General features: G+C 36.2%; 3 protein-coding genes and 1 long non-coding RNA gene across 12 annotated transcripts in view; 2 read left to right on the top strand and 2 right to left on the bottom strand.

The window, feature by feature from the left end:
* Window positions 1–9314, top strand: part of rex1bd (required for excision 1-B domain containing) — a 21046-nt gene extending 11732 nt beyond the window's left edge. Inside the window, exon 6 of one of the 3 annotated variants that reach the window (XR_012397440.1) lies at window positions 7882–9314. The gene's annotated coding sequence lies outside the window, so the exon portion shown is untranslated. Of the gene's footprint in view, window positions 1–1780; window positions 4925–6497 lie in introns of those variants that run through there. The other 2 variants (XR_012397438.1, XR_012397442.1) reach the window with 2 other exon arrangements.
* The window catches only part of crlf1b (cytokine receptor-like factor 1b), a 13602-nt gene extending 586 nt beyond the window's left edge, over window positions 1–13016 (bottom strand). The window contains 8 exon segments of one of the 7 annotated variants that reach the window (NM_001113602.1): window positions 280–461; window positions 3472–3640; window positions 6793–6950; window positions 7668–7834; window positions 7908–8037; window positions 8115–8393; window positions 10178–10325; window positions 10420–10503. In NM_001113602.1, the coding sequence (NP_001107074.1) occupies window positions 280–461; window positions 3472–3640; window positions 6793–6950; window positions 7668–7834; window positions 7908–8037; window positions 8115–8393; window positions 10178–10307 (1215 nt within the window). In that variant the 5' untranslated portion in view covers window positions 10308–10325; window positions 10420–10503. 7 annotated transcript variants of the gene reach the window in all.
* Window positions 1–19187, bottom strand: part of LOC141380320 (uncharacterized) — a 371642-nt gene that overhangs the window by 28382 nt on the left and 324073 nt on the right. The window lies entirely within an intron of this gene.
* tmem59l (transmembrane protein 59-like) overlaps window positions 12823–19187 on the top strand; it is a 19759-nt gene continuing 13394 nt past the window's right edge. Inside the window, 2 exon segments of the mRNA NM_213337.2 lie at window positions 12823–13131; window positions 16127–16232. Of these exon segments, the coding sequence (NP_998502.2) occupies window positions 12967–13131; window positions 16127–16232 (271 nt within the window). The 5' untranslated portion in view covers window positions 12823–12966.

Below are 19187 nucleotides of genomic sequence, written 5' to 3'. Positions count from 1 at the left end.
TTGCCACGCAGTCTAAACTAAAAGGAATTTATTAGCATTCCTGCTGATTACTTTGACTAGCCGTTTTTCCGTCTGTTGTGGTAACCGTCTGAAGATTATATGATGCTCCGCCATTAGCAAACGCAATCAAATGCGAGTGTATTGATCAAAAGAATTGCCAGATATTTGGGCTCTCTTTTTTGTGGGTTGCACACAAAACCACAAAATGGAGGCTGTGTGTGTGTCATGTGTGCCAACATTGATTGTGTGGAGTCTTGATGTGTGTCTGTTTTTACTGACCTGATCATGTGTTTTCTGGGCTTTCTGCAGCCAGACGCGCCATTGGTCGTACAGTTTGATGCTAACGTCCGTGCAGCCGTAAGAGTGCTTGCGCATCCAGCCGAAAAACTGCTTGAGCTCCTTGCGTAGCGTTGAGTTGTTCTCGCTGGGCTTTGAATCGCACGAGCCACTTTGGGACCTATCTGCTGGGAAAAATAGACATTCTCATAGTTTTTTTTTTTTCGCAGACAACTGCACAAATTGATAATGTTAAACTAAAAATAGATAGTGCATGTATAAATCAAATAGAATTGGTTTAATTAAATTAGTATATGTGTCGTTTTTCATACTGGGCATTATAATATTTAGCTTGCATTTACTTGTAGCAATTAAATCTAGCCCGTAGCCCATTCGAAAGTTAGTTCGAAAGTTCGAAAGACCCACCTCTCACTGACAAAGGTCCAGGATTTCTCTCATACATGAGCTCATTTGTCCTATTTAGATTGTTGTGCCATCTTAAATAGTGAAAATACTCCATTAAAAAAGGCTTTAAGAACAAGCCGAACGAGGAAAGTTGAATATGCTGGCCAGTTCGTTATCCGCTTGTTAAGTGTGACGTCACGCGAAGCGGCTTCCGAGTCCAAGCGCTCTATTCTACTGAATGGGGAGACTCATGAAATGGTAATAATAAACGTTTACAAAGCGATTTAATACTTTTGAAAATCACGATGGCAATATATATGTCCATGCCTAATATCCGATGGCCAGAAAGTGATTCATTTTTTAAAAATTGTTAAAATTTTGGTATTTCTGATGCAGCAAGCCCAAAGAGTGTTGTGTACACTATGATTTTATATAAAATTAACTTTAATGTGTGATAGGAATAAAATGTGATCATAAACGAATGATTTCTCCACTCAAATGAATGGCGGCTTGGACCCGGAAACAGTATTACATACGTCACCAACACGTCACCACTTAACAAGCGGATTTGCTTAGTAATTGCAGATCTTTTTAATTTTATTTAAGTTTTTAAACAGATTTCTATTTGTTTTTTAACGATATATGATGTAATATATATATTATTAAAATTAAATAAAATATTTTTGGTATTAAACAGGCTCCTCCAGCTAAAAATAGTGCTTTACTATACTTTTACAGTTTTAGTGTTCTCTTTTTTTATTGTTTTAGACAATATTGTCATTTATTGGCCGTAAAAAGGTAATAATATCGATGTTACCAGTGAATTTACATATCAGTGAATTCCGTAATATGTATTTCCAATATTTTATCATTCATTCATTCATTCATTCATTTTCTTTTAGGCTTAGTTCCTTTATTAATCAGGGGTCGCCACAGCGGAATGAACCGCCAACTTATCCTGTATATGTTTTTGCACAGCAGATGCCCTTCTAGCTACAACCCATCTCTGGGAAACATCCATACAAACTTATTCACAAGAATACACTACGGACAATTTAGACTACCCAATTCACCTGTACCGCATGTCTTTGGACTGTAGGGAAAACCAGAGCACCCAGAGGAAACCCACACGAACGCGGGAAGAACATGCAAACTCCACACAGAAACACCAACTGACCTAGCCGAGGCTCGAACCAGCGGCCTTCTTGCTGTGAGGCGACAGCACTACCTACTGCGCCATTGTGTCGCCTCCAATATTTATATGAATCTATATTATACTTGCAATTGTTAAAACTACATTTAATAGTAATCATTGTAAATTGACAAAAAGAAACATCGTTTATCTCCATATACCTTTTATTACCTATTATGTGTAATATATGTATGAAAAAAAGAGTCACAATCCGAATTATCTTTAAAGTATTTGCTTTGTAATTTTTTGTACTGTTATAAATTTGTTGTTTTTTTTATTATATTTTACTTTTCTCATATTTCATTTGCTTAAATTATTAAATATTAATACATTTAGTTAATATTTTTATCCAATCTATTTTAATAAATGTGTTGTTTTATTTTAATATGTTTATTCAAAGAAAATCAAACAACCCTTCAAATGTAATGTATAGTATGCATTTTTTGATTGAATATCATTTCATTTAATGCTTTCAAGATAAGAATCATGTTGAGTTCACAGGAAATTCAAAAAATAGTTCTACAACCATGCTTAAATTAAACTCGCCAGCAAATGTATCTTGAATATAATGTCAATATTCAGTATATCACTGAGATCTATTCATTCATTTATTTTTTTTCCATCGGCTTAATCCCTTATTTATTGGGAGTTGCCAGAGTGAAATGAACCGCCAACTATTCCAGCATATATTTTACATAGCGGATGCCCTTCCAGCCATAACCCAGTACTGGTAAACACTCATACACTGCCAACACTCCCATTTGTCCCTGGAGTCTCCTGTATTTCAGACCCATCTTCCGACACCCTTCTGTTTTGTAATTTCTCCCGAAAACTCCTGTAATTTACAACCTCTTGTCCTCCAGCCCCCCTCCCCTCCGTCGTAGCCTCTTGTTCTCTGCTTTTTGGTACAGTCTGTATCATCCCCTGGTCACCAACTTTGGTAAAATATTCGGTAAAATATTCGATTGCTGTGATCTTTTTAGTAACCCTCATTTTGGTGTTTTATTACATTAGAAACTACATAGTTTATATGCTAATCTTTAGATAAAGGCATTTGCGAGACATTTGTTAAATCCAACTACAGCGAATGACAGATGCATAAATGCTGTTGATTGTACGGTCTTGCCCTGAGCGATGTGCACATACCCATGAATAATAGCCTATTTACCAGATCTCTCTGCTAATGAGCTCCGAAGCATTAAAGCAGAATGCAGGAGAAGAGCTCAGGCTTGCCATAACTCATACTGCCTGACATAAAACAGAGCTTAATAACATCCTCTCTTTAATGCAAGACATGTAACATCATTTCTTATGAACTGTATCTGTTTTCACTAACCTTCAGGTCGACTGCCCCTTTAATCGGAACAAGCTCTGAAAGACTTTTTTCATTTATCAATCTAAGAAAAGTCCAAAGAAATCATCAATTGTCCCCCTAAAGCACTCTGACATTTTGCTGAGGTCTTTTAAATCTACTTATGAGAGATCCATATCAAGCAGCTTGATGCTTTCAGTGTTTACATGTGGTCGGAATCTAATTAGCAGATGATCGCAGAAGTCTAATGTGAAGTAAAGGGGATGAATTTTTGCTATTAACGCACCAATGCCAGGAGTTGATGCGGCAGTTGAGTGGCTCCAGTCGCTCCATATACCTGCCTTCTTCGAACCGTAGATGCCCACTGGGTTGCATCGTACCTGGACGAAATACACTGTACCCGCTCTGAGACCAGCCAAACGACATGATGTTTGGTTCCCAGCATCATCTATTACCTGTAGGGAAATAGAAAAAAAAGAGTGATAAAGAGTAGTCAGGAGACTCATCAAAATATATATTTTATTCATATAATCAAGCTCCCACAATGCAATTCAAAAGCATAAATCCATAAAAAACACGAATCGTGAAGTATGGAACAATGTTAATTTTTGGGTGAATTGTCCTTTAAAGTCAGGGTTGACTTAAGGACAAGTCAGAACCTGCTTATCCAGCTCATGTCTAAGCATTTTTGAAAACTCCTGCTAAGGTGAAAATTTTCAGAATCTCCAGGACATTTCTATACACTAAGGAAAAAACTTGAGTTCTTTTTGACAAACATTTGTAGGAATGCAAAGCTTAGCTCCAACCTTAATTAAACACACTTGAAGCAGGTCTTCTGGATTGCCAGAAATGTTCTAGCAGGTGTGTTGGACCTAAACTCTATGATAGGGGTGTTCCTGGAGGGCCGATGTCTTTAAGTCATGGTTACACTGCACTTTCGCCCTATACCCTGCCATTCATACATATGCTAATGCAACAGACCGGAAACACAAGCTTGTGCCACAAGTTTAGAATGTCGTTGCATTCGAAAGTTCAAGCTTGTTGAACTTTGGCCTGCAAAACTGCGTCACATGATTGAGTGAGACCAATATAAGATCAAAACATGACTTCTTTGTACAGAATTGTCAATTATGAAGCAATCGCTCATTTCATCAATGTTTAACCATATTGTTTTATCTCGTTGCTTTTCGCAGCACCATACAATAGAATTTTGCATTCTCAGACTTTAGTGTGACTTTGGCTTTATTCTTTTAGTTCCTACCCTAATTAAACAAGCAGCTAGTCAAGGCCTTATTAGGCATAGTAAAAACTTCCAGACAGGTGTGTCGGAGCTGAGCCAGGACCTAGTTTTTATATTCCTGCTCAATAGGATGTTGTCCCTTTTGGAACAAGACTGGACACTGTTGGACTAAATCAAGAGTTCCCAACTTTAGCCATCAAGCTAGGGCTCGGCGATTTTGCAAAAAAAAAATAATCTTTTTTTTTTTTTTTATAAAGTTTGACCGATTCAAGATTTCGATTTTTTTTTATAGTGTAACTAGTCAGCTTAAAACATTACAACAACATGACTGAAGTAACATTCTCTTTATAAGTAACTTAAAAAACCATCTGGTTAAGGAACATTTTATGTTTAATGGCCATGCCATACATAAATTGGTCAACAAGGTGTAAATAAATGTATGACAAATTCACAAGTTAAATATCGTGCAGAAGATTTGAATAAAAACTATTTGTGTAAATATTGCAGTTGCAGGAATACAGAGGTATTTTTTGCAAGTTTTACTGAGCCTAGGAAAGATTTGCTGTTAGCTCGGCTTTGACTTTGTCTTCTGACTGAATGACAAGTTGTTATGCTGCTGCCTTGGATACAGGGGAAGTAAGGGACTGAACAAGGAAACTGTAAAGCCTAATTTAACCCAGTGCCTGAAGTTGTGGACGTATAGCAGGAGCAAAGACAAGCACCAGATGTGTGTCTAATATAAAATAATATATTAATTCTATTTATCTTTTTTCCCCTTTTAAATACCGATCATTTAATGCGCTTTGCACCACTCTCTGTATTATGCTGCCTGACTGCATGTCTGGGTTTCAACTAGGTCCGCTAAATGACGTCATGGAAGCGGGTACTTTCATTTTCACTGCTACAGGCCCTCACCTCTGCCCGTGTCCAAACCAAGCTAAGATCAGCCCGGTTCGAACTATAAGATTGGTGTGGTTTTTCACATGGCAGGTTTTTACGTCCTTCATACATGTTGAGATTGAGTTTATTGACTTGATAAGGAATACGTCTTGACAATCCACATAGACATGACTTAGTAAACTGCATTAGTCTGAATGTAAATCCCCTCATCAGGCAGTGCTTAGCATGAGAGAGTGGACCACAGTGCGTTTGATGCAAAGGTATTAACAAAAGAAAAATACACAACTGAAGACACTTTAATGCTTGTATTTGTTGTATTTGCACTAGCTCTGCGATGCATGCCCACAACTTCATGCAGTAGGTTAAATTAGACTGTCCAGTCTCTGTTCAGTCCGTCACTACCATGATTGAAACCCAAACAGGCAGTCAAGCAGGTCGCACACCAGAAGTGCCGCGACACATGACAGTTTAAAGTATCACACACCAGATGATATTTATTGCACATTCGCATGATATTTTACATGAAACTTATCAGATGCCACTCTGTTGCGTGGCTGAAATATGAACTGCGCGGCATGTCGCCGAGCAGCGCTTCTGGTGTGCGACCTGCTTCATACAGAGAGTGAACCAAAGCGCATTGGTGCAATTATGATGCATTTAATATTTTTATTTAAAAAATCACGATGTCTCAATTTAATATGAAATAAAATCGTCTTAAAACGTTAATTCGAATTAAGTGAAAAAAATCAGCCCTACACCAGCCCTACATCAAGCTCCATTTTCCTTTTTTAATTTTAGAATTAACCTTAATCAGACACACCTGAACAAAGAAACCAATGTTTACAACAATCCAAGAAAGACTTTATATTTGGTCATGGCTGAAGCTTGTTGTGAACCCCTAGATGGGGAATAATTCACTTATGCTCTTTTAGAGCTACTGTGCTGCAGTAAATATTTTGTATGTGTACCTTACCTGACCCAATATTTTCAGGTTCTGAAGCTCTTCTACTGTTCTGGGTTGATTCAGGTGTGTTTGATTAGGAGTATATTATTGTGTGCTTTCAGGAACAGGGTTGATAAACACTGTTGTAGACTTCAGTCCCAAGTGTTGATGTTAAAAACACAATGTAGAGGGTTATTTAATAATTAATATAAATGATTCTCGTTTCTAGCAACAACCTGATCTAGTACCTCATCGTGCTACAGGCTGCAGAAAGGACACACTCACTTGATTGGCTTGTTCAGGATTTGATTTGAAATCTATGTGAGAGTGTCTCTCCATGACTAGTGTTGAAGAACCCTGCTCTGGACCAAACATTTATGCCAGGCGTGTCAAAGTCAATTCCTGAAGGGCTGGAACCTGGTAGAGTATGGCTCCAACCCTGTTTCAACACACCTCTCTGTAAGTTTCAAACAAGCCTGAAGGACAGTTTGATAAGAGCTTGACATCCATGATTTAAGCCATACCTTCCATTCGTCACTCTCCTCCACACGGTATCGGATCTGATATTTGGCCTGAAACAGGTAGTCTTTCAGGGCAGGAGGACTGCCCCAACGTACACTTAACTGATCTTCCAGATCTCCAACACGGCTTACAAGAACATCAGGAGGGGGGTCTGTAGTTACTAAACAGAAACATTTCACATAATCCAACACTGCGTGAAAGTCATTTTCAAGAACTGTTGACTAGACCCTATAAACGCTGGCAATGTTCTTTCTTTTCTTCAAAGAACTGATAACTAGTTGTTTGTAATTGAATCTCGCAATAAACCTCCTTCGCCGTTCATTAGCTAAACAATATTCTGTCATTGCTAATGTAATCCCCCATTTCCATTGTTGTTTGCAATGGACCCGCTCCATTGCTAGGTTTTTTAATCAAGCGCACCCTTAGGGCGAAGCCAATCATGAAGAATTCCAGAGCTTATTGTTTCAGAGGGAAGTGAGGGCTTAAAAATGGTGTGGTAATGTAATATCTTTGCTTTTCTTGACAAAAAAGCGCTGATTGATGGATGTATTGAAATTGTGATTAATTCGATTAATTCATTGGAATGTCAAATAAGTCATTCGATTTACAGTTTTAACAAATTGCCAACAGACTTCCAGCTGCCCGTTGACCTTTAAACTACTATTTTCACGAGTTGCTTTTTGGAATCGTTTCAGCTGTTGGAAAGTACTTTTACAGTCTGTAAAAATCTATTCTCACAGTGTGCGCACCATATGCCAGACATTCAGATGCTTTTATATGCGTTTATGTGCGGGTTGGGAAGCGTGACATTATTTCAAGTCACCTTGATCTTAACATCCATTTTACCTTCCAACTGGTGTCTTTTAGTCCTACTTACCTACATCTAAAATGTCCAAGGTGATGACATCTGAAGTGGCAGAGCCAAGCTGATTGGTCGCCTCAACCCAGGCTTCATATGGTGTAAAAATGGCAAGGTCACGTGGAACGTAACATGTATACGGCTGTCCCGTGTAGTCTTCACAGTCCTTTTCCTTACCATACCATCTAGAAAACAGTAAAGCTGCATGTAAAAAGTTACTCTTCCAAAACAGGTGTCAGTGTGCTGTCAAAATCTCACTTCAGCTTGTACTTGAGGACGTATTTGGTATTGATGAACGTCTCTCCTTGACTTCCCGGACTCCATCTGCAGCTCAGATCTTTGGTGTTTCGTGACCAGCATGTCAGGTTGATGGGTTTCTCAGGGGATGCTGTCAAATTTAAAAAGCAGAGGATGGCGTGAATATTTAAAAAACAAATGACAGAAACTTTATCAAAAGACACTCACAGCCGACATAAAGACAGGACCCGGCCAGCACTTCTCCATTACTTCGATGGCAAACCAGATTATCTCCTGACTGCTGCAAGGAGCCATTGAGTTGATGAAGTGTGACACTCGATTCGGTCTGGCTCAGGACTCTGTACGTGTTTCTAGCCAAGCGTCTCCCATTCAGTGTCCAGTACAAGGACCTAGCTGTTATTTCCAGCTCGGCACTCACAGTGCACACCGCAGTCAAGCTCGAGCCAATGGGAAGTACTGGATCCTGGGGGGATATGACAGCCAAATCTGTGGGTCAGAAGAAAAGAAGAGACTTGATGATTCCAGAAATTTAACAACTGGATTTATGGCTGCAGTTGGAAAAGTTGCACAAGGTCATTTTTCAGCATTTTAAGTGGTTTTCCATCTTGTAAATATTCGACTTGTGTGTCCGCAGAACTCATATTTATTCATATTTACGACAAATGTTCAGAGTTGAACAATGGCTGGATTTGAAGAGCTGCTACTTCTGGCCTTCAGGGAGAACAAGTGTTGACCTGGTGGGAGGCGGACAAGCTCTTTAACATGTGCCATTGGACAGCATAAGGAGCATTAAAGAATGATGAATCGAAAACTATTGTATTGTACTCATATTTTATTGTAGACTTTGTCACCTTAAACATAGTTTAGAAAGATATTGAAATAAGTAATGAAACTGGTGAATGATATGTTGTACAGTTTTCATAATTTTTTATCAAAATATTTAGTACAGGAGATGAACTATATCTTCTAGTGGAAGGATACCCAAGGTAAACCTAATAAAACTTGTCTTAAAAGCAGTATTACCCAATGACAAGCTATTTTTCGTAAACAAGACCTTGTCATTTAAGTTTATTAATGCACACCGAAATGTTTTTTAATTTAATCTTAATATATTTTAATGTTTCTCTTTTTGTATTTGCTATGGTAACGTAATATATATCGTTTCAGCATCGAAATCGCAATGTGATGATTCGCAATAGTTACATTGCAGGATGTATGCAATGTTGACTATGTATTATAATATATCGTTTGCATGTGTTTTTGTGATTGTATAATTTTAATTACATTCAGGTATAAGAAATCATACCGTTTGTGACCTTAATTACGATTCATTTTATTGAATTATTTTTATCATTCAGTTACTTAAACACTGTTAGACTCTGGAAACGATAAAACACTTTATTTCAATTGTATCTTTTTCTTGATTGTATTTATAGATTGTTATGCATGAAAATACAACACATGCAAATACAGAATTGCACTGCAAATAGCACCGACCACATTGAAAATGTGTCTGGGATCCCAAAAAGTTTGTACATTGTTTATTAGATTTTATGGAGATGCAAATAGTTAATATTAGTTCTTTAATCTCTGACTAAACACATACATAAAAATACTTGCAACACATGCAAATATTAAATATGTTGAGGGACCCCCAATTGATCTTACATAAATTATTCCCAAATAGAAATATTAAGTCAAATGGTGATATTGTTTTCATATTGCAATATATAAAATGTCACAAAGCTAGAATTTCCCAATATTGTAGTAATAATATTTTTAGATTTTACACTGTAAAAAATATATGAGCAGTCATGACAGCATATGTTTTTAGCTCATTGCAACTTATTAAACTAAGTTAATCATGTTATAACGTTCAATAAGTTCAATGGACTCATAAGACTAACTTGTTTCTGCTTACAAATTTAAGGCAACCGGAATTTTTTAACAGTGTACTGTTGTAAACAAAACAATTCAACACTCACTAAAAAACTTTCAGAACATTTCAGTGTTTAATTTTGACGAAAGCCTTGCAAATTAAAATTAGCACATTTTAAAGTAATCTTTCCTCATTCACTGTGGTAGTTTAGCGTAAAATCTAAGCCTAATAAGACTTCTAAGTTGACATTCACGTGAGTAGAGGGAGGGAAAAAAAGAAAACAAACACCTCCAAAAAGACCTTTAAATAAAGATGAAGTTTGTAGACGACTTTACAAATTGCTTTAGCTCATATTAAACATCAAAAAGCCTACTTATAAAATTGTACTTACGTGCTGAGAGCGCATATGGAAGAAACGCGACAAAAAACAACATAATGACTGAAATTGTCATTTGTCTGTCGCGCGCGCTCTCAACTCGATTCTTGTCATGCTGGTGCGAGCGCGCGCGCGCACAATCCATTTTCCTGCACATAAATTGCTGAAAAGGAAAAGCCTTAATCACCAGAAAGCTTCGTGAAACCCATTGCTGCTTCTGAAAAGCATCATTATGCGAAGAGGACGCTCAGATTTACCTTCACTCTCAATTTTGGAGAGGAATCAATATAGAGTACGCCTCAAAAGCTGAAAAAGTTGATTCTCCTGAAGCTCCTCCCATGTCTTACCACACAGCCACAAGCCATTATTAGCAGAGCATCTGCAGACTGTGTTTTCTTTTCTCTTTTGTATACAAGTGTGCCGAAAAAGAAAATAATGAAGGACATCCTTTTCTTTTTGAGTGTCTGTCTGTTCCATACGGATAGCCTTTTAACGGTTTCGTACAAACTCGAGATAAAATGCATAGTCTAGTACATTTGGAAGTGCAATTCCACATCACTTAAGCTTTTTTAACTGTAAGAATTTGTAATGCAGAATAGCTTGTAAACAGGTAAATTAAGACTAGTTCAAACATTAAAGTAACAACATTTTTAAATGAATCAATGATAAGGGGAAAAGGGAGAATAAAGTAATAATGTAGAATAAATATGTATATTTACTGTTATTCAATTAGCCAGTTCATAATATTAATACATTATTATTATTATTATTATTATTATTATTATTATTATTATTATTATTTATGAACAACAAAAGTTTAATTCACAAAGTGCAGCCCCAAAATACAAATAGATTGCAATTCTAATATTAAGTTTGCCAATGTTTTGCCAATATGTCAGAAGTTTTTAATAATTTTAAATATAATCAAATTTAGTACGATTACTTATTCTTTTAAATATTAAAATAAGTGCTCAGCTGCAGCACATAACTACACCCCCCACAAATCTCTCTTTTAAATATTTCTTTTAAATATTTCTATTTCTAGAAATATATCATATTTCTAATAGGTAGCTATACAATCTTATATTTGTGCATGCATTAGATTTGTCAGTACTGAAGTCAAATCTGGGGCTAAGTAATTAGCTTTATGATAACAGTCCAAACGTACACCCAAATTTATGTTGTAGAAGAAAAAAATTAAAAATTGCAATATGTAGCTTGAATTTAATTGTATTATCTTCCATTTTCTAAATATGTTCGGTGACTAAAATATTGTTTTAATTAATATATCTGTTTATTAAATATGTCTTGTTTAAACACATCAAAATACATTGCCTATATTCACTGAGAAATGGATACTCATGTTCATTGTCATGCACTGTTAGTACATGTAAGAACTGGTTTTAATATTTTTGCATATTTTCACAAAAGTTAATTGAAACAAAGTAATCATCGCTTGTGTTTAATATAGAAATAGTGAATTAAATTTGGGACAATAAAATATTTTATTTTAACATTGTATTTACTGTAATAATATAAGTTGTATTACATGTTATTATTATATTTTATAAAATATTCCCAATGTAAAAAAGGTATTGTTTGTATAGGCTATATAATTGTTCTGCCAAAATTAAAATTCTGTCATTATTTATTGACCCTTCACCTGTTCCAAACCTATCTGACTTTTGAGATATTTAGAAAAATGCTGAAAACCTGTAACCATTGACTTGCATAGTATTTGTTTCCTCTACTATAGATGTCAATAATTTCTTCTGCCTTCAAAATATCTACTTTTGTGTTCAAAGCAAACACAGCCTTGCCACTAGCTTGCTTGGTTTGGGTCTAGTGGAGCTGAAATTATGTTTAACAAAGCAAGGAAATCGTCACAGTATGTCTGATAATATATATATATATATATATATATATATATATATATATATATATATATATATATATATATATATATATATATATTATTATTATTATTATTATTATTTTGGCTAGAATAAAAGCAGTTTTAAATTTTTTAAGAACCATTTCAAGGTCAATATTATTAGCCTCTTTAAGCTATATTTTCTTTCGATAGTCTACAGAATAAACCATCGTTGTACAATAACTTGCCTGATTACCCTAACCTGCCTAGTTAACCTAATTGAACAAATACTATTTGAAGAGTTCAGATGAAAAAAAAAACTCTCCAAGAACCATCTGAAACTTTCCTTTAAAATTAATTTTTCTTAGCCCCCTATGTTTCTGATTAGGTATTTCACTTTAAAAGCAATGAGAGTAACCTATTTGAACCAAGAGTAATTATTACTGAAACTACACACAACACCCTAATAAAAATGCTGATTTTAGATGAAATTTTTAGACAGCACTTAGAGGTTTTTGCATTTAAACTCTTCATTTATTTCCTAAACAGAACGAGGACACTTCAGTGGAATCACAAGTTATTTTGGGGTGGAATATTTTCATATTCAATACTTTTTTTATTTATTTGGTTTCATTGCTTATTAAACCATTATATTCATCCTCATCAGAGCTGCAGTGTTTCAGAAAAGAAACGTTGTTAGATTGCTTTTTCTCCTTGTAAGCAGCATTTTTTCAGTGCACATGACTTACTGCACTGTACGGAGACGCGCAGCGCGTGCGTGATGATGTGAGGAGTGACGACACGGCGCATCAAAGGCACGAGATCACCGAGGCTGATAGAGCCCGAACCGAAGCAGCAGCAGCGGCAGGAACAGGTCGAGAAGCACCGAACCCCGCAGACGCGCCAGTGCACCGAATCCTGAGGAAAAAAGATGCTCCAGTTCGGCGGCAGGGTGCGCGGAGTTCCCGCACTCGTCTCTCTGATTCTGGTGGCGTTGGCGGCGGCATCATCTGATCTGTTTGACAACCAACTGGGCGATATCAATTACTGCAAAAAGCAATGCCAGATGTCCATCAAAAACAAAAGCCCCGCCAAAGTAAGTGCCACGTACCAGATGCTTCTGCAGTATATTGTAATGGCCTGTGGAAAAAAGATAAATGCGTTAAAAAATAGGGGTTTGCATACTTGAGGTTCATCACAGCCGCAGCCATTTGGAGATGAATAAATGAAGGAATGAATAAAGTCGTTCTGCAATTGAAAGATAAAGTGCGAGATGAAACTAAACGTGCATTTTAGACACAAAAGCGTTCTGCGCAAAGACACTGCGCAAAGATGGGAGCATTATTTGGCAGCACCCCGAGCCAATTTCTTAATCGATTCATGGATTTTCTGTGTCCCAGTTTCTTGGCAGCGCGTGTTAACGTTAGTTTGTGTTCAGCAGGAACAGGCCGAGAATGATGCTTTATGACGCATGAATGTTAACGGTCGATATGTAGACACCGAGGCTGTCTGGACGTTCTGTCATTCGAATGTGTGGAAGCTGCATCGAACGTTCTAAATTCTAAATGCGCAAAGCGGAGAAGCACGCGCTGGAGCACGGGAGCGCGTCTCTATTGTTTGATGCTGGCCCTAAAACCCCAAAGAAAGACGTGGGTTGATATTCGCTGGATGTTCACGTTTTTTAGTTACGAACGTTAGCTTTTGTATAATGCTAAGGAACCGCTCCTTTTAAAAAATATTTTATGACAAATTATTATTTTGTCTACTGTCTGCATCATTTAGCACTAATTCATTTGTTAGGATGGAAATTGACTTTCTAGGGAAAGTTCAATCAAAACATGAACATGTTTTTGCTTTTTACTCGCCCTCAAGTGGGTAAAACCTTTAAATTTGTTTTCTCAGTTAAAAACAAAATAATATATTTTTGATTACTATTACCACCCAACATTTTAATTTTGGTAAATTATACCCACTCTTGTTCGAAAGTAGTTTTTACTCCCCTAAAATAGACATAAATATTCTGCTTTATCAACGAAATAGATAAAACAGTTGTTTTAATATTGGAAAATGTATGTTTAAATATACTTGAGTCACATAGCCCATTTTAATGGTAGCAAAAATACAATGCCATGAGAGGACCTTGAACTTTTTTATTTAATACTTTTCATAAAATATGACTTACCAATTAAATTATAGATGCTCAAATTAACGTTAAAATATTTGAAAAGATGTTTTTTTTGTAAAGACACAGTAAAAATGATTCTTGCAAGTAAATCACTGCTAAATTGATGGATTTTAAAAGAATATTGGTTTTACATATGTTTATGATTAGAGTATAGTTAATTAGTTTGAGGAAAAACTAATTTAATCAAACAGGCTCGCCTTTTCTGCTTGTTTGGCTATTTAATTATAAAAATATTTGCAGTGAATTAATTTGCCTAGTTTCACTGGTAAACATCTATTTAGCAGGGTGGTGATTTTGAATGAATTTGTAAAATGTGATTCACACAAATTTGTGATGTACACTGAGGCACATTGCAAAAGGGAACACTTTTCTTCAATAGTCATATGTCAGTGGGAAAAACTATTTAAAAAATGGGCAACCTACATGCTCTACAAACAACAAGTGTGTTTATGACTGCATACAAATATATTAGAAAATACCAGTTGGCAACATCAATAAGCATAACAAGCTGTTTTTGGCTAAAAAGTTAGTGGAAGTGATTGAGAGTATACTGCAAGTATTGGTCCAATAAGTTTCCAATGGCTGCACTCACTCTTGCATGAAACAATGAGATAAATATGTAACATTGTAGCTGTACTCTGCTTGCATCCAGTTCCTTACAAAGACCACTAATTTTATTACTACTGTGTTCATTTAGTGTGAGTGATTACATTAATCTTGTCACATAAAAATAGACTTGCATGACGATAAACATACTAATGCTCTTTCTTACTTGTATGTATGGTTAAAAACTAGAACACCATTTACTGTTTAAAAAGTAGCCTAGAGTGCCCACTGTTGTTTAAAAACTAGCCCAGAGTGCCATCAGTTGTTAAAAATTAGCCTAGAGTGCCATCAGCTGTTAAAAACTAGCCTATAGTGCCCACTGTTGTTTAAAAACTAGAATTGAGTGCCCTCTGTTGTTACAAACAAGCCTAGAGAGCCCTCCATTGTTACAAATTAGCCTAGAAAACCAGGAGGGCTCTTTGTTGTTAAGAACTAGCCTAGAGTGCCCTCTGTTGTTTAAAACTAGCCTAGAGTGCCCTCTGTTGTTAAGAACTAGCCTAGAGTGCCCTCTGTTGTTTAAAACTAGCCTAGAGTGCCCTCTGTTGTTTAAGAACTAGCCTGGAGTGGCCTCTGTGTTTAAGAACTAGCCTGGAGTGGCCTCTGTTGTTTAAGAACTAGCCTGGAGTGCCCTCTGCTGTTTAAAAACTAACCTGTAGTACCCTCAGCTGCTAAAAACTAACCTATAGTGCCCTCAGCTGTTAAAAACTAGCCTATAGTGCCCTCTGTTGTTAAAAACTAGCCTGGAGTACCCTCTGTTGTTTTGAAACTAGCCTAGAGTAGTAGCCTCTGTTGTTAAAAACAAAGCTCAGAATAAATTGAAGAGAGAATAGTGATGCATTTTTAAAATCTTGCAATCAATGCAGAATCGCCAGAGCTGTAATAATTTAAATTTTTCTGCTTTTAATTGGCTCAATGTGAACACATGTATGTATATACATTATGTTCTGCTTCCTGTTATTCTGGAAATAAGAAACCTGAAGGTCGCTGCACTGTCAGGTGAATTCTGTAAACATAAAGGTCATGTGTTGACCTTACCAAGGATTGAATCACCTCTTTTTGTCTTCAATCTTTCAATGAACATCAACCAGTTTTTTGTTATGTCAACCCACAATCAATCCTCGATTCACATTCAGAAAATCGTGGGCAATGCAGATCTTTTAAGGATCTGAAATTAGATGTTGCATAAAATATACTTTGACAGCACCTCCATGAAGCCACAACTACTCTGTGGATAAAAACAAGTGATACTTAGAGTTACATGCGTTACTCTACAAAAGAGCTGTTTACCTTGTTCTTTCAGGACTCCATCATGAATGCCTGTCACCGCGGCTGCCGGCTCTACTCCATCTGCCAGTTTGTGAACGGAAATACAGGCATCAATACCAGCAAGGAAGAGTGCCAGGGAGGTACGGCCTATCTGAACAGTTTTGGAAAGAAGCTAACCTATTTAACAATGTTAGTAACTTTAAGAGCAGGTCATATGGGTTTTAGGAAAATAGCTTATTTGCAGTTTGTAACGTAGTTGTCCTTCAATGTAAACAACCTGCAAAGTTGGTAATCAAAAAAGTGCATGAAAAAGTAAAGATGTCTCTCAAAAGAAAGGGTCACTCTTAATCGCGAGTCAATAATGAATTCTATTTTGGAATGTTTTGTATGAGTCTTCGATATCTTTTTCATAATAATCAAAGTTGTAAATCTGCATAACCCTGGCCTGTCTGCGATATATGAACATTCTAAAATGGTTTCATTTTTGACACAAAATAGATACTGAGAGACCAATCAGATCAAAGTGATTCAAATGAATCATATCAAAATCATTACAAAATGATTCTAATATTAAATGCATATTCTAAGAAAAATTACAATGTTTTCTAAACTTTTGTAAATTTAAACCTGTTGTAGGAGACCCCAGCATAATCTTAAGACACTTAAAAAAATAACATATGACCTGCTCTTTAAGTACATATTTAACCATGATGACTTGAAACATTTAATTCTTTACTCTGAATTTAGACCTGGAAATTTAGTGTTTTTGTATATGTAATACAAATGTTCCAATGCAAGTTTGATGTTATTTTAATTAAAAGAGTTATTTTTACAAGTCATTTTAGCCTTTTTTTTAGGAGTTTGTAAAGCTAAACAACTTAAATTTATGATTAGTTTGTTACTTGCCAGCACTGATAATAACTTGTATTTAAATAAGTAGTCAAATTAGTGAAATTTTGGTGATATTTTGTTATTAAAAATATCCAGTATTTATTGTAATCAGTTCAAGCTAGAGTTGTCACAATACTGGAATTTGGTACCAATCAATACTGAAATATTAAAAATGTAATATTTACTCATGCAGTATCTCAAATTGTCAGTTCTCATTGAAATGACTGGAATGATTATCCAATGTGATCACACTTGCGTAAATTGCTTTGGTAACACTTTATTTTTAAAGGCCCATTTGAGTATTAGTAGACTGTCTGCTTAATATCTGTGGATACTGCTCCTTCAACAGACATTTAACTGACTATAAGAAACTTTGCAAGTACGTCAACTTACACTAACCCCAACCAAACAGTCTACTTATAATCTAATGATAATTAGTTGCAATGTAACTTAAATTCAACAAATGGACCATCAAAATAAAGTGTGACCATTTTTTTTCTGACTGAATTATTGTATTGCAAGTACAAATTTTGATGGGGGAAAAAGCATTATTCATTATCAATTCAATTGTCAATTCAAGTGTAACTATTGATGCCAAACCCAGTCTTACTAAAAAAAATCTGTCATATACTGTAGATTTCTATATAATTAACTTACTGGACCCAAGAAAACTTGCCTAACAATGGTAAATGTGAGCACATCTTATGTCAGGGATGTCTAATCCTTCTCCTGGAAGGTGAATATTATATATAGTTTAACTCCAATGCACTTGTCTAAAAGTTAGTAAGTCAGAAGACCTTAAACTGGTTGAGGTGTGTTTAATGGGGGTTGGGTTGGAGCTAAACTCTACAGGAAGGTAAGTTTGACCGTAAGTTCAGTAAGTATTGCTCACACAAAACCCAAATAGCTTTCTAACTTCAACACATCTTTAGGATGTTAAGTTAGTGGGCTAAGTTTCACTTTCAAATGAAGCAGATTTCTGTAGGTCAGTGTGGTGAATCTGTTTAAGCAACTTGAAACCCCCCCCCCCCCCACACACACACACACACACACACACACACACACTTTTGTACACATGAAAAACCTTTGCTTTGTTCGCCTTAATCGTTTTCGTAACATAATTTTTACTACGGGCAATATAAAACTTGGGTGTCGACTTGAGCTGCCAACTCTATTGGCAATAGGTTACATCCTGACCACCTGATGAGGAAGAAAAACATTGGCAAAGCAAGTCATTTTTTCAGTTTATTCTTGATGGACAGTGTTTTTGAAGCTTTGTATAATTGCAGTTGAACCACTGAAATCTAATGTAATGTTTTGACAATATTTTTTTTTTTTCTTGACTTGCACGTCTCGGGACTTGTCTATAGAGGTTTAGACCGGTCGCAGACTTTATCTAAAATATCTTAATTGGTGTTCTGATGATAAACGAAGGGATTCGAATGAAATGCAGTTCAGTAATTAGTAAAATAATTGTAATTTTTGGGTAAACTAAGGGTTAAGTCCTTTTCCAGCTGTAGTTACAATTTTGAGATGGCATGGTGGCTCAGTGGTTAGCACTATTGCCTCACAGCAAGAAGGGTGCTGGTTTGTGTCCCAGCTGGGCTTCAATTTTCCCCACAGTCCAAAGACATATAAGTGAAGTGCGCTATAAGTGAATTGAATTAACTAAATTGGGCATAGTGAATTACTATGTGTGAATGTGAAAGTGTATGATGTTGCAGCTGGAAGGGCATCCGCTGCGTTAAATTTATGACGAAATAGTTCATTCCGATGTGGCGACCCCTGATATGTAAGAGGCTAAGCTGAAGGAAAATGAATGAATGAGTTACAATTTCAGCATATACAAGCCCAAACATCCTAGGAAAACTTCAATGCAGAACCACCAAGTCAAATCGATCCGGCATCCTACAAATTTAAAGCACGAAAAACAGTCTCTTTTAGATCTGTCGAAATGCGTTCATGAACATTTGACAATGCTAATGTTTCGGAATGAAGTTGGCCTAGCCCGAGGACATATGCTATCGAGTGCGCAGACAGGCTGAAAATGCTCATTTTGATCTAGAGATGGTATTGTGTGCTAGTGGCAAACAGAGCTGTCTGTGGGAAGCTGCTAGGCATGAGGGAAGCTGTGTTATTGAAAATCAATCCTGCGCTTTCTGGTGCTGCTCAGATGTTTGTTGATATTGATGGCTGCTTGACCG

Source organism: Danio rerio, chromosome 22 (genome assembly GCF_049306965.1).
Source record: "Danio rerio strain Tuebingen ecotype United States chromosome 22, GRCz12tu, whole genome shotgun sequence".
Classification (NCBI taxonomy): domain Eukaryota; kingdom Metazoa; phylum Chordata; class Actinopteri; order Cypriniformes; family Danionidae; genus Danio; species Danio rerio.
The sequence above is the reverse complement of the archived record's forward strand: the minus strand, read 5'-3'. Positions and strand labels throughout refer to the sequence as shown.